Source organism: Cryptotermes secundus, unplaced genomic scaffold (genome assembly GCF_002891405.2).
Source record: "Cryptotermes secundus unplaced genomic scaffold, Csec_1.0 scaffold167, whole genome shotgun sequence".
Classification (NCBI taxonomy): Eukaryota; Metazoa; Arthropoda; class Insecta; order Blattodea; family Kalotermitidae; genus Cryptotermes; species Cryptotermes secundus.
Window position 1 is genome coordinate 160,539 of NW_019742553.1, and position 14,831 is coordinate 175,369.

At 37.7% G+C, this 14,831-nt stretch overlaps 1 protein-coding gene across 2 annotated transcripts in view; it reads right to left on the reverse strand.

Moving 5' to 3' along the window:
- Positions 1-14,831, reverse strand: part of LOC111873299 (dmX-like protein 2) — a 196,670-nt gene that overhangs the window by 151,671 nt on the left and 30,168 nt on the right. The window contains exons 7-10 of one of the 2 annotated variants that reach the window (XM_023867896.2): positions 10,723-10,916; positions 6,046-6,164; positions 3,857-3,953; positions 3,661-3,766 (exon numbers count right to left, since the gene is read on the reverse strand). In XM_023867896.2, coding sequence (XP_023723664.1) covers positions 3,661-3,766; positions 3,857-3,953; positions 6,046-6,164; positions 10,723-10,916 — 516 coding nt within the window. The remainder of the gene's footprint in view (positions 1-3,660; positions 3,767-3,856; positions 3,954-6,045; positions 6,165-10,722; positions 10,917-14,831) is intronic. The other variant, XM_023867897.2, reaches the window with a different exon arrangement.

Here is a 14,831-nt window from a genome sequence, read left to right on the forward strand (position 1 = left end):
TTTTTAATAGATGATTTTATTTTGCTAAAGTAATTATTAATTGTTCACTTATTATTACAATTAACATAACAATATATATAAAGGGCCTTGGCAGAAATATGATTGCTTACTATATACTAATTGTTATTTTGAAATGTAATTATATTAATTTATGTATTCTTGAATTTATTTCTATAACTTGTTTTTCTATGTTTTTATTGTATCTATGTTAAGATTCAAACTTGACTATTTCCACATCTCATGGAACTTGTTTCTGTATGGATTTATGGAAATGAAATAAATGAATGAATGAATGAATGAAAGAGAGAGAGACCATTCTCCAGGCTGTGACACAGTCAACAGGGTTTACAGTGGATTGCACTACACAATAACAATGAGGAAATGTTGGTTCTTAGGTTCTCAAGACAATGGCAATGAAGAATACAATCTTCAAGGTTGTAACATGGTGAACTTCGGAGACAGCCTGGCATTTAAAACGGATGTATCACCTCCATCTTCAGGGTCAAGCAAAATACCTGCAGAAGCAGGCAACAAACTGAACTCAGTTTGCATTATGTTCCTCCAACACGTAATGCTCTTTGGCGTTAGAGAAGCAGGCAAGCAAGTGCAGCTCAGCTTGCCACCTGCTTGGTTTACTCTTCAGCCCTGAAGATGGAAGTGTTATACTCCTCTGAAACATCAAGCTCCCTATGACCTACATGGCATTACAACCCAGAAGACCACAATCTTCAGTGAGGAAAGGCTTCACACTGACACACTGAGTGATATATATCTGCAACTTGTGGGTATACCCCACATCAATCCTGACAATGGAGAGACAGCTTGTTATTGAAATGGTGGTTTTCTGCACAACACTGAAATGGCTGAATGCCTAAGAGTAGTTTTGTCAATATTTGTTTCCTGATCACATAATTTTATTTTCCTGCGTTTTTTTTAACTTGACTGAGAACAAACATTTGTACTGCAAGTGTGTAAACAGGAAGCTCAAGTATGTGGACAGTACTTTAATGGACATCTGAAAGTAGCCTTCCTTCTGCTGCATCAAGCATTGGGGCACAGTCCTGTTCTGCAGAAGAAGTGATGGAGTAAATGGAAAAGAAAGAAAAGTACAAATATGTCCTACTAAGTAACAAAGGTAGTGTAAAAATGTAATGTAAACTTCTGGCTTACAATCTGGAATAAAAATAAATACATGCAATATAAATTGTATATCTAGAAGCACCCACACCAAATGGAAACAATTTTCAAATTCCTTGGCATTCCACTGCAAAAAACTCTTACTCTAATTAAACATTTTCACCCTTTCTTTTAGTCCTCTCCTGCAACAAAATCCTATCACATTATATAGAATGTAACAGGCAAATATCTCCCAGTCTTGGTCAAATCAATAATAAGTTACAAAATGTTTTCATAACATTAACAGTTGTTATCTAAAAAACTGCTGGACCTGCCAAAATGCATAAAGTACACATTAACAAAATAGGGGCACGCGGTAGCGTAGTTGGTTGAGGGGCTATGCTACAAGCCGGAAGGTCGCGGGTTCAAGTCCCGATGAAGTCATTAGATTTTTTCAATTGACCTAATCCTTCCAGCCGCACTAGTCCCTGGGGTTTACTCAGCCTCTAACAGAATTGAGTACCAGGAATTAATTAAATAATTTTCCTGGCAAGTAAAGCGCGGCCTGCCGTCTTTGAGTCGACTGTCTAGATAATGTGGGACCCTCAACCCTATGGGCCCTCACGGCCTGTTACAGGGACAGCTTTATTTTTTTTTACTTTACATATTAACAAAATAATAAAAGGTAAAGCTGTCTCTTTAACAGGCCGAGAAGGTACATTGGGGTGCAAGAGGTCAAGGCTCCCATATCTTCTAGACAGGCAGCTCATTGATCGCAGTGAGGTTGTCAGCCTTACGCTCTGGCCGCCCTTTACCACCAGGAAAATTCCTGGTACTCTTTTCTGTTAGAGGTTGAGTCGACCCCAAGGCCATAATGCAGCTGGAAGGATTAGGTCCATTGAGAAATCCAATGACCTCATTGGGATTCGATCCCATGACCCTCCAGCTTGTAACACAGTGCCTCAACCAACTATGCTACCATATGCCCTCATTGCCAAAACATTACAGCCATTTCATCAACAACAAAGAAATCTGTACAACTGAAACATACATTTTGTCACACCAGGAGAATAACTGAGTGGTAACATAAGTTCACTTTTCATACTGACATGCAGGAAATAAATACAGCTCCATGTTGCTCTAGTAACTATACTAAAAACAACTGATTTTCACAGTTCACAGTTACTTTCTTTATGCAATAACAAAAAGGAATCCTTTCACGCCCTAACTGCACAATAAGATCAAAAATTATATTAGACATGGATGAGAAGTAGAACCTTCTGGATGAATAGAATGTATACTGTGTGATGTGGTGGCGAAAATCATCCCCCCTTCAGTTCCAGTCATCAGGAGTGGAGAGAGGAATGATCTCATCACAACGGACATTTATGGCAATTGGATTCTATAAAATGTAATATAAACAGAAGTTGAAAATCATCCTCCTTCAGTTCCAGTCATCAGGAGAGGAGAGAGGAATGATCTCATCACAAGGGACATTTATGGCAATTGGATTCTATAAAATGTAATATAAACAAAAGTTGAAAATCATCCTCCTTCAGTTCCAGTCATCAGGAGAGGAGAGAGGAATGATCTCATCACAAGGGACATTTATGGCAATTGGATTCTATAAAATGTAATATAAACAAAAGTTGAAAATCATCCTCCTTCAGTTCCAGTCATCAGGAGAGGAGAGAGGAATGATCTCATCACAAGGGACATTTATGGCAATTGGATTCTATAAAATGTAATATAAACAAAAGTTGAAAATCATCCTCCTTCAGTTCCAGTCATCAGGAGAGGAGAGAGGAATGATCTCATCACAAGGGACATTTATGGCAATTGGATTCTATAAAATGTAATATAAACAAAAGTTGAAAATCATCCTCCTTCAGTTCCAGTCATCAGGAGAGGAGAGAGGAATGATCTCATCACAAGGGACATTTATGGCAATTGGATTCTATAAAATGTAATATAAACAAAAGTTGAAAATCATCCTCCTTCAGTTCCAGTCATCAGGAGAGGAGAGAGGAATGATCTCATCACAAGGGACATTTATGGCAATTGGATTCTATAAAATGTAATATAAACAAAAGTTGAAAATCATCCTCCTTCAGTTCCAGTCATCAGGAGAGGAGAGAGGAATGATCTCATCACAAGGGACATTTATGGCAATTGGATTCTATAAAATGTAATATAAACAAAAGTTGAAAATCATCCTCCTTCAGTTCCAGTCATCAGGAGAGGAGAGAGGAATGATCTCATCACAAGGGACATTTATGGCAATTGGATTCTATAAAATGTAATATAAACAAAAGTTGAAAATCATCCTCCTTCAGTTCCAGTCATCAGGAGAGGAGAGAGGAATGATCTCATCACAAGGGACATTTATGGCAATTGGATTCTATAAAATGTAATATAAACAAAAGTTGAAATTAACAGCTGTTCATTTTTCACGCAGTATTGGGCTAATAACATGCTTTAATAACAGACATTAAAGGGCCAAGTAAGGCACTCTTGCTAAAAGCTGGCAGGCTGAAGACATACCTAAGAGACTGGTGACTATGAGCACTGCTTGAGGGAAAACTACCATGATGTTCATCACTACTTTCCTCCTGAGACTGTGACTTGCCAATTTTGCCTTGTCGTTTCCCTACAACACCATAATATGCCATATTAATAAAATTTCACTGTAAAAAGTACTGAATCCAAGAAAGTTTGCTATACAGTTCATTGTACATACGTGGCGAATGGTCATCATGTTCGGAATCATGAGCTTCCATATTTTCGCGATTGCTCTCTCCACTGTCCTCCTTCTCTACCACTTTTCTAGCCAATTCCTGTAAATAAAATATTTATGAATAAATGCATTTTATTTATTTAAATAAATGTTTCTTACAAAAGGAAAACTACATACCAAATAAGAAATATGAATATGAAACTGACATAATTTATTGCACAATAAATTATGTGACCCTTAAATCCCAAAAGAGCTACACCATGATTCTGTAATAACAAAATAAACATAGTATGTGTGTGTGTCTGTGTGTGTGTGTGTGTAAAGGCTGCAAATTATAAAAGATATTCTTTCTTGGTTCTGGATGCAGGTATTAATTAGTCCAACAAGGTCACATGCTGCACAGACTGATAAACACAACTATAACAGCAATAATCACTCTAAAAGTTTGCTCAAGATAAATGCAAATAGAAGTGACCATTAAACTTTTTTAATACATTTTAAGTGAATACTGACTCCCACAATTGGCATCCTCCTACTAAATGAAAGGATGATGAGGCTTCAGAGGAATGGGGGAAGGAAGGGATGAAAAAGATCATGGGGTTCACAGGAACAGGCTTTAACGGCCTAACCCTGCAAAGTTCATGATGATGATGAGGAGGATGATGACAATGAAAAACAGTGCTTATGATGATGATGATGATGATGATGATAATACCAATAAACAGGGGGAAGGACCCCCCCCCACACACACACACACACACACACACAAGCATAAAAATGTAATCTGCAACTCTAGAAACTTGGCATCTAGGAACTACCCTAGTTATGAACATTTTCTGCTTTTGTTCCGAACAGATCAGAAGTTCTGTTTAGTTTTTATAACTGGCTTTGTACTCAAGTGTGTTGGTGTCTGGTCGCATTCTGCATGAAGTTAGTAAAGGGGCAAAAAATTTGTGTTCAGTTTTGTTTCAAAGCAAGGAAAACAGCTGCAGAAACCACAATATGTTTCTTGGACCTTATTGTGATGATGCCTCATGTCAAATGATGTCGTATGAATGGTCAAAACATTTAAAAAATGGAAGAACTTCAACGGATGACAATCAGTCTTGCTGAAATTCAACTTCAAGATCCAAACATCTGATTACCCAGGTGACAAAAATGATCCATGGAAATCGTCAACTGGCTTCCCAAGAAGTTGAAGAAGAGGCTGAAATATAAATTCATTCATGCCACACAATATTAACGAAAGATTTAGGAATGCACTGGGGTTTTGGTAAAATTTTGGCCAGGACTCTTGACTGCTGTTTTTCTTCAAAGAGTAAATGACGAAAATCTTTTGCAAAATGTCATTACTGGTGACAAGACATAGGTTTACGGTTGTGACACTGAGGCAAACAACAGTCCTCATACTGGAAGAGTCCTGCTTCACCTTGTCCTAAGAAAGCATGACAGAAGTGCTAGTAAGTGTAAGCAATGATGCCTGTTTTTTATTTCTATCACTGAGGCATTCTGCATTAAAAATTCGCTCCTGAAGGTCAGACAATTAATAAATAATTTCATCTGGTGGTTCTGAGATGTCTGCGGGATGGGGTACAAAGAAAATGACCTGAAATGTGAACTGTGGGAAACTGTCTCCTTGATGTGGGATCACAATAATGCAACTACTCACACAGTGCTGACAATTACACAATTCTTAGCAAAACATTCAATTCCCACCCTTTCACAACCCCTCCTCTTCACCAAACCTCTCCTGACTTTTTTAAATTCCCTAAACACAAAATTACCCTTAAAGGAAGTATATTTCAGACAGTAGAAGACTTCATCACTAATGCAACAAATGACTTGAAGACAATACCACAAACATCTTGCAAACAGTGCTTCCAAAAGCGGAAGAGGCGCATTATTGCACAAGGGGACTATTCTGAAGGGGGTAATGTAAAATAAGTTCTACATAAAGGAAAATATTATTTATAGACAAATTTGAGGAACTTTTTGAACACGCCTTGTATGTTCTTCCAAAATGTTGGTATGATCCACCAGAATACATGCCATCATATTCCAGAAGATAGTAATCTTCAATTACAAAATGATCCAAAATTTAACTAATAAGAGAGTGCTTCTGCATTTTGCATTAAACTACTTAAGTAACCAACCTGTGTGAAATATGGGCTCTAGTGAATTTTCAAATTTACCTGTAGTATATATTCAGCTTGGAGTGAAAAATGCATTTCCTTGTTGTTAAGCCAATGTAGGATGAAGTTCGGCTCCCGATCTGGGTCCCCAGTCACCAGGCTCGGAACAAGAGGAATGTCTGTAACAGTCAAGTGACTTATTATAATAGGGTGATAATATTAATGAGAATTCTGCAAGACTACAGAATTTGAATTTCAGATGTGATTATTTTAAGACATTTAGTACAATAAAGTCAGGTGGTATCTTAGAAATATAAATCAAGTCCCAACCACAAAGTAACTGCAAAACCCTAATTTAAATAGAGCAGTTCTGTAACACAAAAAAACAGTAAGGCTATCCCCGTTAACAGGCCATGAAGGCCCATAGGGTCGTGACACGCTGAGGGTTGGAAGGATTAGGTCAATTGAAAAAATCCAATGACCTCATCAGGACTTGAACCTGTGACCTTCCGGCTCGTAGCATAGTACCTCAACCAACTATGCTACCATGTGTCCCTCTGTAACACGTATGTTTCTCTTATCATGATCAATTTTCTGACTCTGGCCTTCCAGGAAAAGCCATCATATCACCTCCCTTCCTCCTTAACATTTCAAATTTAACAATTCATTAATTTTAAGAGCAATAATGAACTCAGAATTAAACAGAGCTGGAAAACTCAAAGCCTTACACAGTTAACTAGTTCACTCAGAAGAGGTTCAACATGAGTGGAATGTAATATATATATATATATTTTTCCAATATATCTTTCTGATCTGATATACTGTACTGACAATGTTCATTTATTGCATATATAATAAACCTTCTCTGATGACATAATTACTTTTCTTACATTTTGTTCATTGTAATTCATATGGTATATTTCATTCAGTCAACACAACGTGTAGATCATTTATTATATTAAAATAACAACTTACATATTTTATTGCAAGATGCATCATCAGACCTAACTACATCTGTAGAGGAGATGGTTTATGTGGCAAAACAATGAAATGGATCCAATAGGTAAATTCATTTTAACATGATAATGTAAGATGTAAACGATGTATGTCATATACTCCTTCAGCACATTTTGCATGCAGGCAGTTCGGTCTGATCATGATGACAAATTTGGTGTTAAAATATGAACCCATTTATACAGCATAGTAAATAAACTATATGTTAGGCTTGGTGAGTAAAATATATTATTATATTTCAGCATCCTGTTGGGTTGGGACACCATTTTAAATTGCAAAGTATTCCGCCTGTAATGCAACAAATTCCTTTCTTAAAAGACACTAAAATATATTTAATTCACGAACAAGTGTTTGTTAATGGTAAACATCTACCAGACTACATGGCATTACATCCAAGAAGATGCAGTATGGCTTCTGAGGTGAGAAGTGAACTTTTAAATCCAATTCCAATAAAGAGTTTCAAGCTTTAGAGGGTTAAGTGGCACACTGCATGGCCCCAAACAGATCTACAGTTAGATTTAGGGCACTCCCTTAGTGGGGGGTGGAGTCTAACTGGGTCCAATCAGCACGGCAGCCACTGATTGGCCGATTGTAGCCTGCCCCTGGTGATTATGATAATGGAGAATTTGGTGGAATGACGATTGGAAGTGGAAACTGAAGTACAGAGAAAACCTGGCCCAGCGCCACTTTGTCCACCACAAATCCCACTTGACCAAACCCAGTATCGAACAAGGGCCGCCGCGGTGGGAAGCCAGCAACTAACCACTTGAGCTATGGCACAGCCTAGATTTATGGGATAGTTCTTTGACCTGTAACTGTGAACACAAAATTTCCAATACAGTTAGGCTTTATGCTGGGCTAATGAATAAAAAAATAAAGTTCACCTGACAACTTTACATGTATGCTGTCAATACAAAATATCATCTCATTTTACCGACTGGTTTACAAGACTGAAATGTGAATAAGCATAGGACCTCTCTATAACACAAATTCGTGTAATCTGTGAAAAGAATGCAATAAAACTTTATTTAAACCTTCTCTCTGGACAGTCAGTTAACTGATCATAAACAATTCAAAAGAAAAGAACTGCACCAGATGCTATGCCAGAGGAATATATTTCCAATTACCCAAGCTCAATTTTATCTGGTCTGCAGCTTATCCATTCAGATGTGTTAATAAATTTACAGAGCACCTATTAAGTTTGCTCACTCTGTCCACCTGTACACATGGATGGATTTTCATGGAGAATTGGAGAATTTTATGAAAACTGTCAAGTCATTTCAATTTTAATTTAGGTGGGACAATTTCAACAACCACTTTACATGAGAACCTACATGCATTTCTGTGTATATCTCACTAAATATAACAAAAAATGTTTTGAAGAAAAACAGAGGAAAATGAAACATACCTTTTTCCTAAATACTGTGGCTTATGATATAATTAAACAAATTAAATGCTATGCACACATTAACACATTTCCATAAAATATACTGGACTATCAATGCTCTTCGCCGATCACAGTGGGTGCGCAGTCTAAGGCATGAATCATCTTCACCCACTCTAACACTGGGGTTGTGGGTTCGAATCCCACTCGAGACATGGATGTCTGTGTATGTTTATTATGTGTGCAGGCAGTGGCCTTGCAATAGGCTGATCCCACCTCCAAGGGTCCTACCAACTGTGAACAGGATTAAGCAACTGAAAAAGCGGTCAAGGTCGAAAGGGCTGTGAAGCCAGAGAGAGAAGAAAAAATCCATGCCTTTCAACCATTCATGTATGTATAAAGTTCCCGTGGGCTCAGCAATATTGCATGTTTGAATTACTGGCCAGGAAGTGTTATGATGTGTCAGTCTTCACTAGGAGATCAGAATAAACAGATACATTAATTCATTCCACTTAAATAGTTGCATATATAACCATTATTACAAAACAGAAGCTTATAGCTTACATTTAAAATTCATTATTTAAAAAATATTTGAGATTTAGGTTTTCAGTGGCAAAAATTTGGCTTGTCTGAGAGAGGAGGTTCCTTTGAAGCAGCTGTTACCCACTACAGACAGACAAAGTGTCATGGCCAGAAGATCACAAACAAAATCAGAAAGTTATTTACTCACTCCTAGAATCCTGTTCCATGCATTTGAAAATCTTGCTAGCCATAATCACTGAATGTGTTTCTTTTTTTTTTTACACAAAGGCAAAATGGAATATAATGCCATATAGTCCAATGAAAGTACAACAACATTTTGGTGAATCCATATTGAGGTCACAGAGTAAACCAAGGAAGAAAACAAGAAAAGTTCTGCTTGTTGCCAACTTCATGCTGGCAACATGCTCCTCTGAAACAGCTTTCACTGGACTACATGGCATTGTATCCTAGAAGAAAGGACTCTTCATAGCCACTCCTGTGAGAACCTCAAATCCAATGCATGTAAACAGAGCAGAATTTCCCATACAATTTCCTTACATGAAATAACATAAAGGGAGAAATACTCTAACTGCAAAGACTATCATGACCTTCTGCTTCCTGCTGCATAACAACTTGGTTGAAAATAGTTTGCACATGGCTGTTTATTTCTATACACAGCAGGAAAACTAAACAACTTTCTTACTGACTTTAGGCTTTGATGGCAGAAGTTTTCAGGTAAACTGCCCCTACTGGTACAGACAAGACATCAATCCCCACTCCATCCTTATACACACACAGAAACTCACCAACCTAAACATCTCAACCCTGAAAATGGAAGCAGCATGTACCTCTGAATAGCTGGCAACATGCCCACATCCTCATGATGGAACAACCCAAGAACAGAAACAACATCAATGTCACTCTCTGTTCTGCTGCAAAAAGGAAAGAGAGGAAAGAACTGGCAAGAAATCAAACTGTGAAGACTGTGCTAAGAAAGTACTAACTGGATCCCCTTCATCTGATGATCCATATAAAATGAAAACAACAGTAATATAAGTAGTTCAATTACAATTTTGTCCATATTTGCTTGAACTTTTATAAGAAACATACCATTGACACAAAGTTTTGATTCTGTCAAGATGAATCATACAATCATTCATCAATATTCACTTAATATGATAACGGAGTCCTTGGTCACTTGGTGCATTCTCTTACTGCAGATAGAGAAGCCAGCCTGCAGATATGAAGGGTAGCTCAGAATATGTTAAACAAGTTGTCGCAGACACTTGTGTGTGTGTGTGTGTGTGTGAGGGGGGGGAGAGACAAAAACTGTTACTGTAAAAATCTAGCATATTAAAAAATATCATGAAGGGCCTCCGTTTTGGAAACGTTCTTTGGCATGATCTAAGAAATCAGGAGATTTATAATTTCCTATTTTAAAAAGATATTAGAATGACAAAATCAATGGGAATAAGATGGGAAAGAAATGTGACCCACACAACAGAGACAAAAAAATGTAAGCTACAATTTTCTTGGAAAATCTTGATGAAAAGTGATCACCTGATAAACACAGACTGAAGAATATTAAAAATATATCTAAAAGAAACAGCACATAACGGTATGGCCAGAAAGGAATTGACTGGTTTAGGATTGGTTCCAGTGGAGGGCCCTCATGAATACGGCCTTGAATATCCGAAGAACTTCTTGACCAGCTTAATAACTTTCAGCTTCTCAAGGTCTCTTCTCCACAGAGTTAGTTACATTCACTTATCCATAAAACAAAATGGTATTTCCAGAATAACCTTTACATAACTCACCTGTCTCTGCATTGATGCTGGCAGCCAGATGGAAGTGGAGGCCTGGTGTGACGCCGGTTCCATGGTATCCATAGCTGTGGAAATCATGGACACTGTATGTGGAAGGAAGAGTAGGAATGGGAGAGCCAGTTCCAAGGAGATTATTACCTTGGTTCTGCTGATGTTTGGCGTGGCGACGGATGTGGAAACACGTTCTGGAATCCACCCAACACTTAGTTAGCAGACAGTGGACACACACAAGAGACGGCATACAACACAGTATTAATCAAATCACAAACATCCCCCTATTGCATGCAGTGTAGTAAAGTGACCTGCAACCTTCAACAGCACCTCTACACATTCCACCCATGAAAGGCACCAAACCTTGAGACAACATACCAAACTGTTCTACCTACTGACAGTTCATTTACAACTCAAGTTCACTTATGAATAAACTGCAATGTGATGAAACATATTTCAGATACACAGCCACAAATGCTACAGTTATATTTTAAAACAGATATATGTGCATAACTTCCTAGATTTACTACTACTACTTGATCAATTAATATATGCGCACTGTCTCCAAAAATTGGTATCCAAGTCCATTCACTGAACAATCCATATCCATATTCCAAGGTGTTACTGTTTCACAGTGACAGAAGCTATTTATACGTGGCATGAATATTTTTAAATCCTAAACAAAATATATTTATGTAACTATTGTATCACAGTATTTTATTCTGTTACATTTCTTTCTGTCAGCAAAATTTCTGTACAGATACACTAAACATTATCTACATGTTTCTGCTTTTCAGCCATCATCACATGCACTGTTGATTGTACTAATCACCACTTACAATGGCCAGAGTTTATAGTGTTTCGTGTTGCAGGTTTGATATACTGTGGTGTAATGCTACAATATATGTCCTTGTTAAAATGCTTAAGAATGTTAGACTGTTAACATTTTTAGAAAGCTGTTGAATTTGAGACTATCATATATATGAGATTTCACTTTCATGACAGTGACTATGAAGAATACTGTCTTCTGGGGATGTGGCAGTACAGTCTGGTGAATGATATACAGGGTGTCCCAGGAGGAATGTGCCAAACTTCGGGAGGGTGTTCCTTANGTTCACCAATGTTTTGGAGAAACCTGTTATCTTCTTTTTCAGAATAAGAGTAGGCCAAGGGTTGAAAAAAGTGGTGTGGATACAGGGAGAAGGGCAGTCAGTAGCCTTGTGTCACATCCCAGAAGACAGTTATCTTTACTTTCATATGTAAGTTTACATTTCACAGATGTCTGAAACTATATTAACACTGAAAAACATAAAGTCATCCCTGTGCTCAATTAATTAATCACCATGGCATGAAGACATATAAGGGAAGTGGAGGTATAGCTTCTCCATTCCTGACCTCGGCAATAGATCAAGGTGAGTAGTCAGCTTCATGCCCCAGTCGCTTCACCTGCAGTAGAAAAAGCCCCCAGTTCCCATTGAATAAGAGACTCAGTGAACCGCAGAGCTGGTCTACATGTTGTGAAGAACAGAAAACTCTCTTCCCTGCCAGGAATTGAACCCCGGCTGTCCAGCCCATAGCCTGCCTCTATGCTGACTGAGCAATCTCAGCTTATCACTGTGAATTTTTAAGTATATGTGTGAAACCAGGACTATCAGAACACCTGTCACACACCTCCAGGACTACATCTGTGAAAAATGTTAACAGCGTAACACTAAAAGCACACTCCATCTGAGGTTGTCACAGCAACAACAAAGAAGCACACTGTCTTCCGAGATGTAATACTATGCAGTCTGGCAGACATTCACTGACATTTTGGAGGATATACTGCTCCATCTTCAGGGTTGATGAGTAGGCCAAGGAAGCAACCACCAAGATGTACTGTTCATGTCAGTTTTCTTGAGCTCTCACTAACAGGGCTACAAGGAAAAGAGTAGCAGCTGCTAAGAAGTGGTATGCATGCTGCTCTGTATTACAGTTCAAAAGATAACATCCTATGGTAATGTGTAGTAGTCTGTAGAGAGAATGTAGCAATAATACACAGCAAAAAGTAAATATTTTCTGTCTGGTGCATACCTGCCACACCATACCAAGTTACTTGGCAGGCTATACTGAGCTCTTTTCCAGAGCAGAGCTGACACAAACAGTACTACTGCTTGTCTCGCTTACTCTTCAATTGTGGAGATGGCAGCAGTATACAGACCGCCATCTACCACACCACATGGTGTGACATAATAGAAGACAGAACACCTCAACTAAAAATTAATTCACTATTTGGCACCTGCACTGGAATGAATTCTAAACTACAGCAAGTTAATATAAACTTTCCACCTATGAATGGTAGCAATCCCTCTTAAAGGCAAAAGTACAAATTCATAGATCATTATACCAAGAGCTACCGTGGCCACAGTTCGTACATTCCACAGCATCTCAAAAACAGCTACTGCAATTTTAATTGTATCTATTTACTAAAACATCTGACCCACACCACAGTATGTGATGTCTCTGATCCAAGCAGCTGTGAGGTCTCTAATGGCAACATCATAAAACAGTGCTAATAAGATGGTCAACACATTAGAACACGGTGAGTTTTAATAAAAACGATTTTACCAGACTGTTGTGTTATCCAGCTTCAGTATGCATCTTAATTAAAATCTGAATGTACTGTCAAGCAGACTGAGTGTAGGAAAGTTGAGTCACATGACAGCATGTGCATGCTTCTCAAGGTCTCGCAACTTACAGAAACTCAGTTTGCCTCATCTCTCGCATTTGTACCGGACTATTCTACAAATATACAACTTGTCTAAAACCTTGGTGAGGAATGAAGAGGCAGTACAGCCAAGCTGAGGCTCAATATGAGCTAGCAGCAGTATACAGCATCTGTTTGTGGTGAGCCTGTGCAATGAAATGCACGTTTGTGAGTGCAACAACGTACAGTGAAACAGTGACAGACTGAGCCAGCCAACATGATGACCTTAACTGGCTAAAGACAAACTGCAAGACCCAAAGACACTACAAATGACTTGCATTTTGACGATGCATATACTGAAAATGTTTTCCACTGACAGAATAAGTTGGTTCAAGCAGTGATATTTCTGACTGGTATTCCGAAGATACGTGGTTGAAGTTTCAGCCAGACCACTAACTATCCTGACTGAGGTTTTCCATGGTTTTCCTCAGCCTCTTCAAGCAAATGCTGGGATGGTACCTTAAATTAGACCACAACCACTTCCTTCCATAGTCTTTCCAGTTTATTTCACTATCATCCTGCCATTTGATGTTATACCGACTGATCTATGGACAACATTATTAAATAAAACACACATGAATAAATCTTCTATTGACGCAGTCTCTTTAAGACTGCTTTGTTCAATGAACACCCAACACAATGATGATATCTGAAGATGGAGACAGCATATTCCTTTGAAACACCTATAATATGATATGGTGTCGTAACTCAGATCACAAAAACATGATGAGATTTCAGAATTTTTTGTAAATATATACAATTAAAAACTACAGAATCTTTCTAGAAAGACAAGGTACAAATAATATTTTGAAAGCAAATGACTGAATAAAATTGAGTACACATTGCAGTTTTATTTCCAAAATTAGTTTGTAGCCAACGTAATGTGACTGAAAAATCTCTCAGTGTTTTTTGCAAAAAAGATACACTAACTGGATTAAACACAGAGGTATAACCAATTTCTGATAATTATGGGTTCACTGAGAATTTGACAAACTGAAGTTCTCCTTAACCCTCTGCCACTATAACATGTTTCCAAAAGACTAATTAGTGTCAACATTTTTTATCTTATTTCACTTCACAGCAGCCACTTGTTTTCACTACAAAAAATGTTTGTGAACTGGAGTACCATATTTAAATGCAAAATAAGCATGGAATGAATAAAAGGCTGTTGGAGTTGTAATACTGACTTTGATAATACACAGAATTAAAATTAAACACTGTTAAATTTTAATTAGATTATGAAATGGAAAATAACCAACAAGGTAAGTAACTTTCATCCATAACGTTAATATAAAACTGGTAATTAATTATGAAAAAGGGAAAGCCATAATTAAGAACTGTCATATAAAAATGTTCACTTATA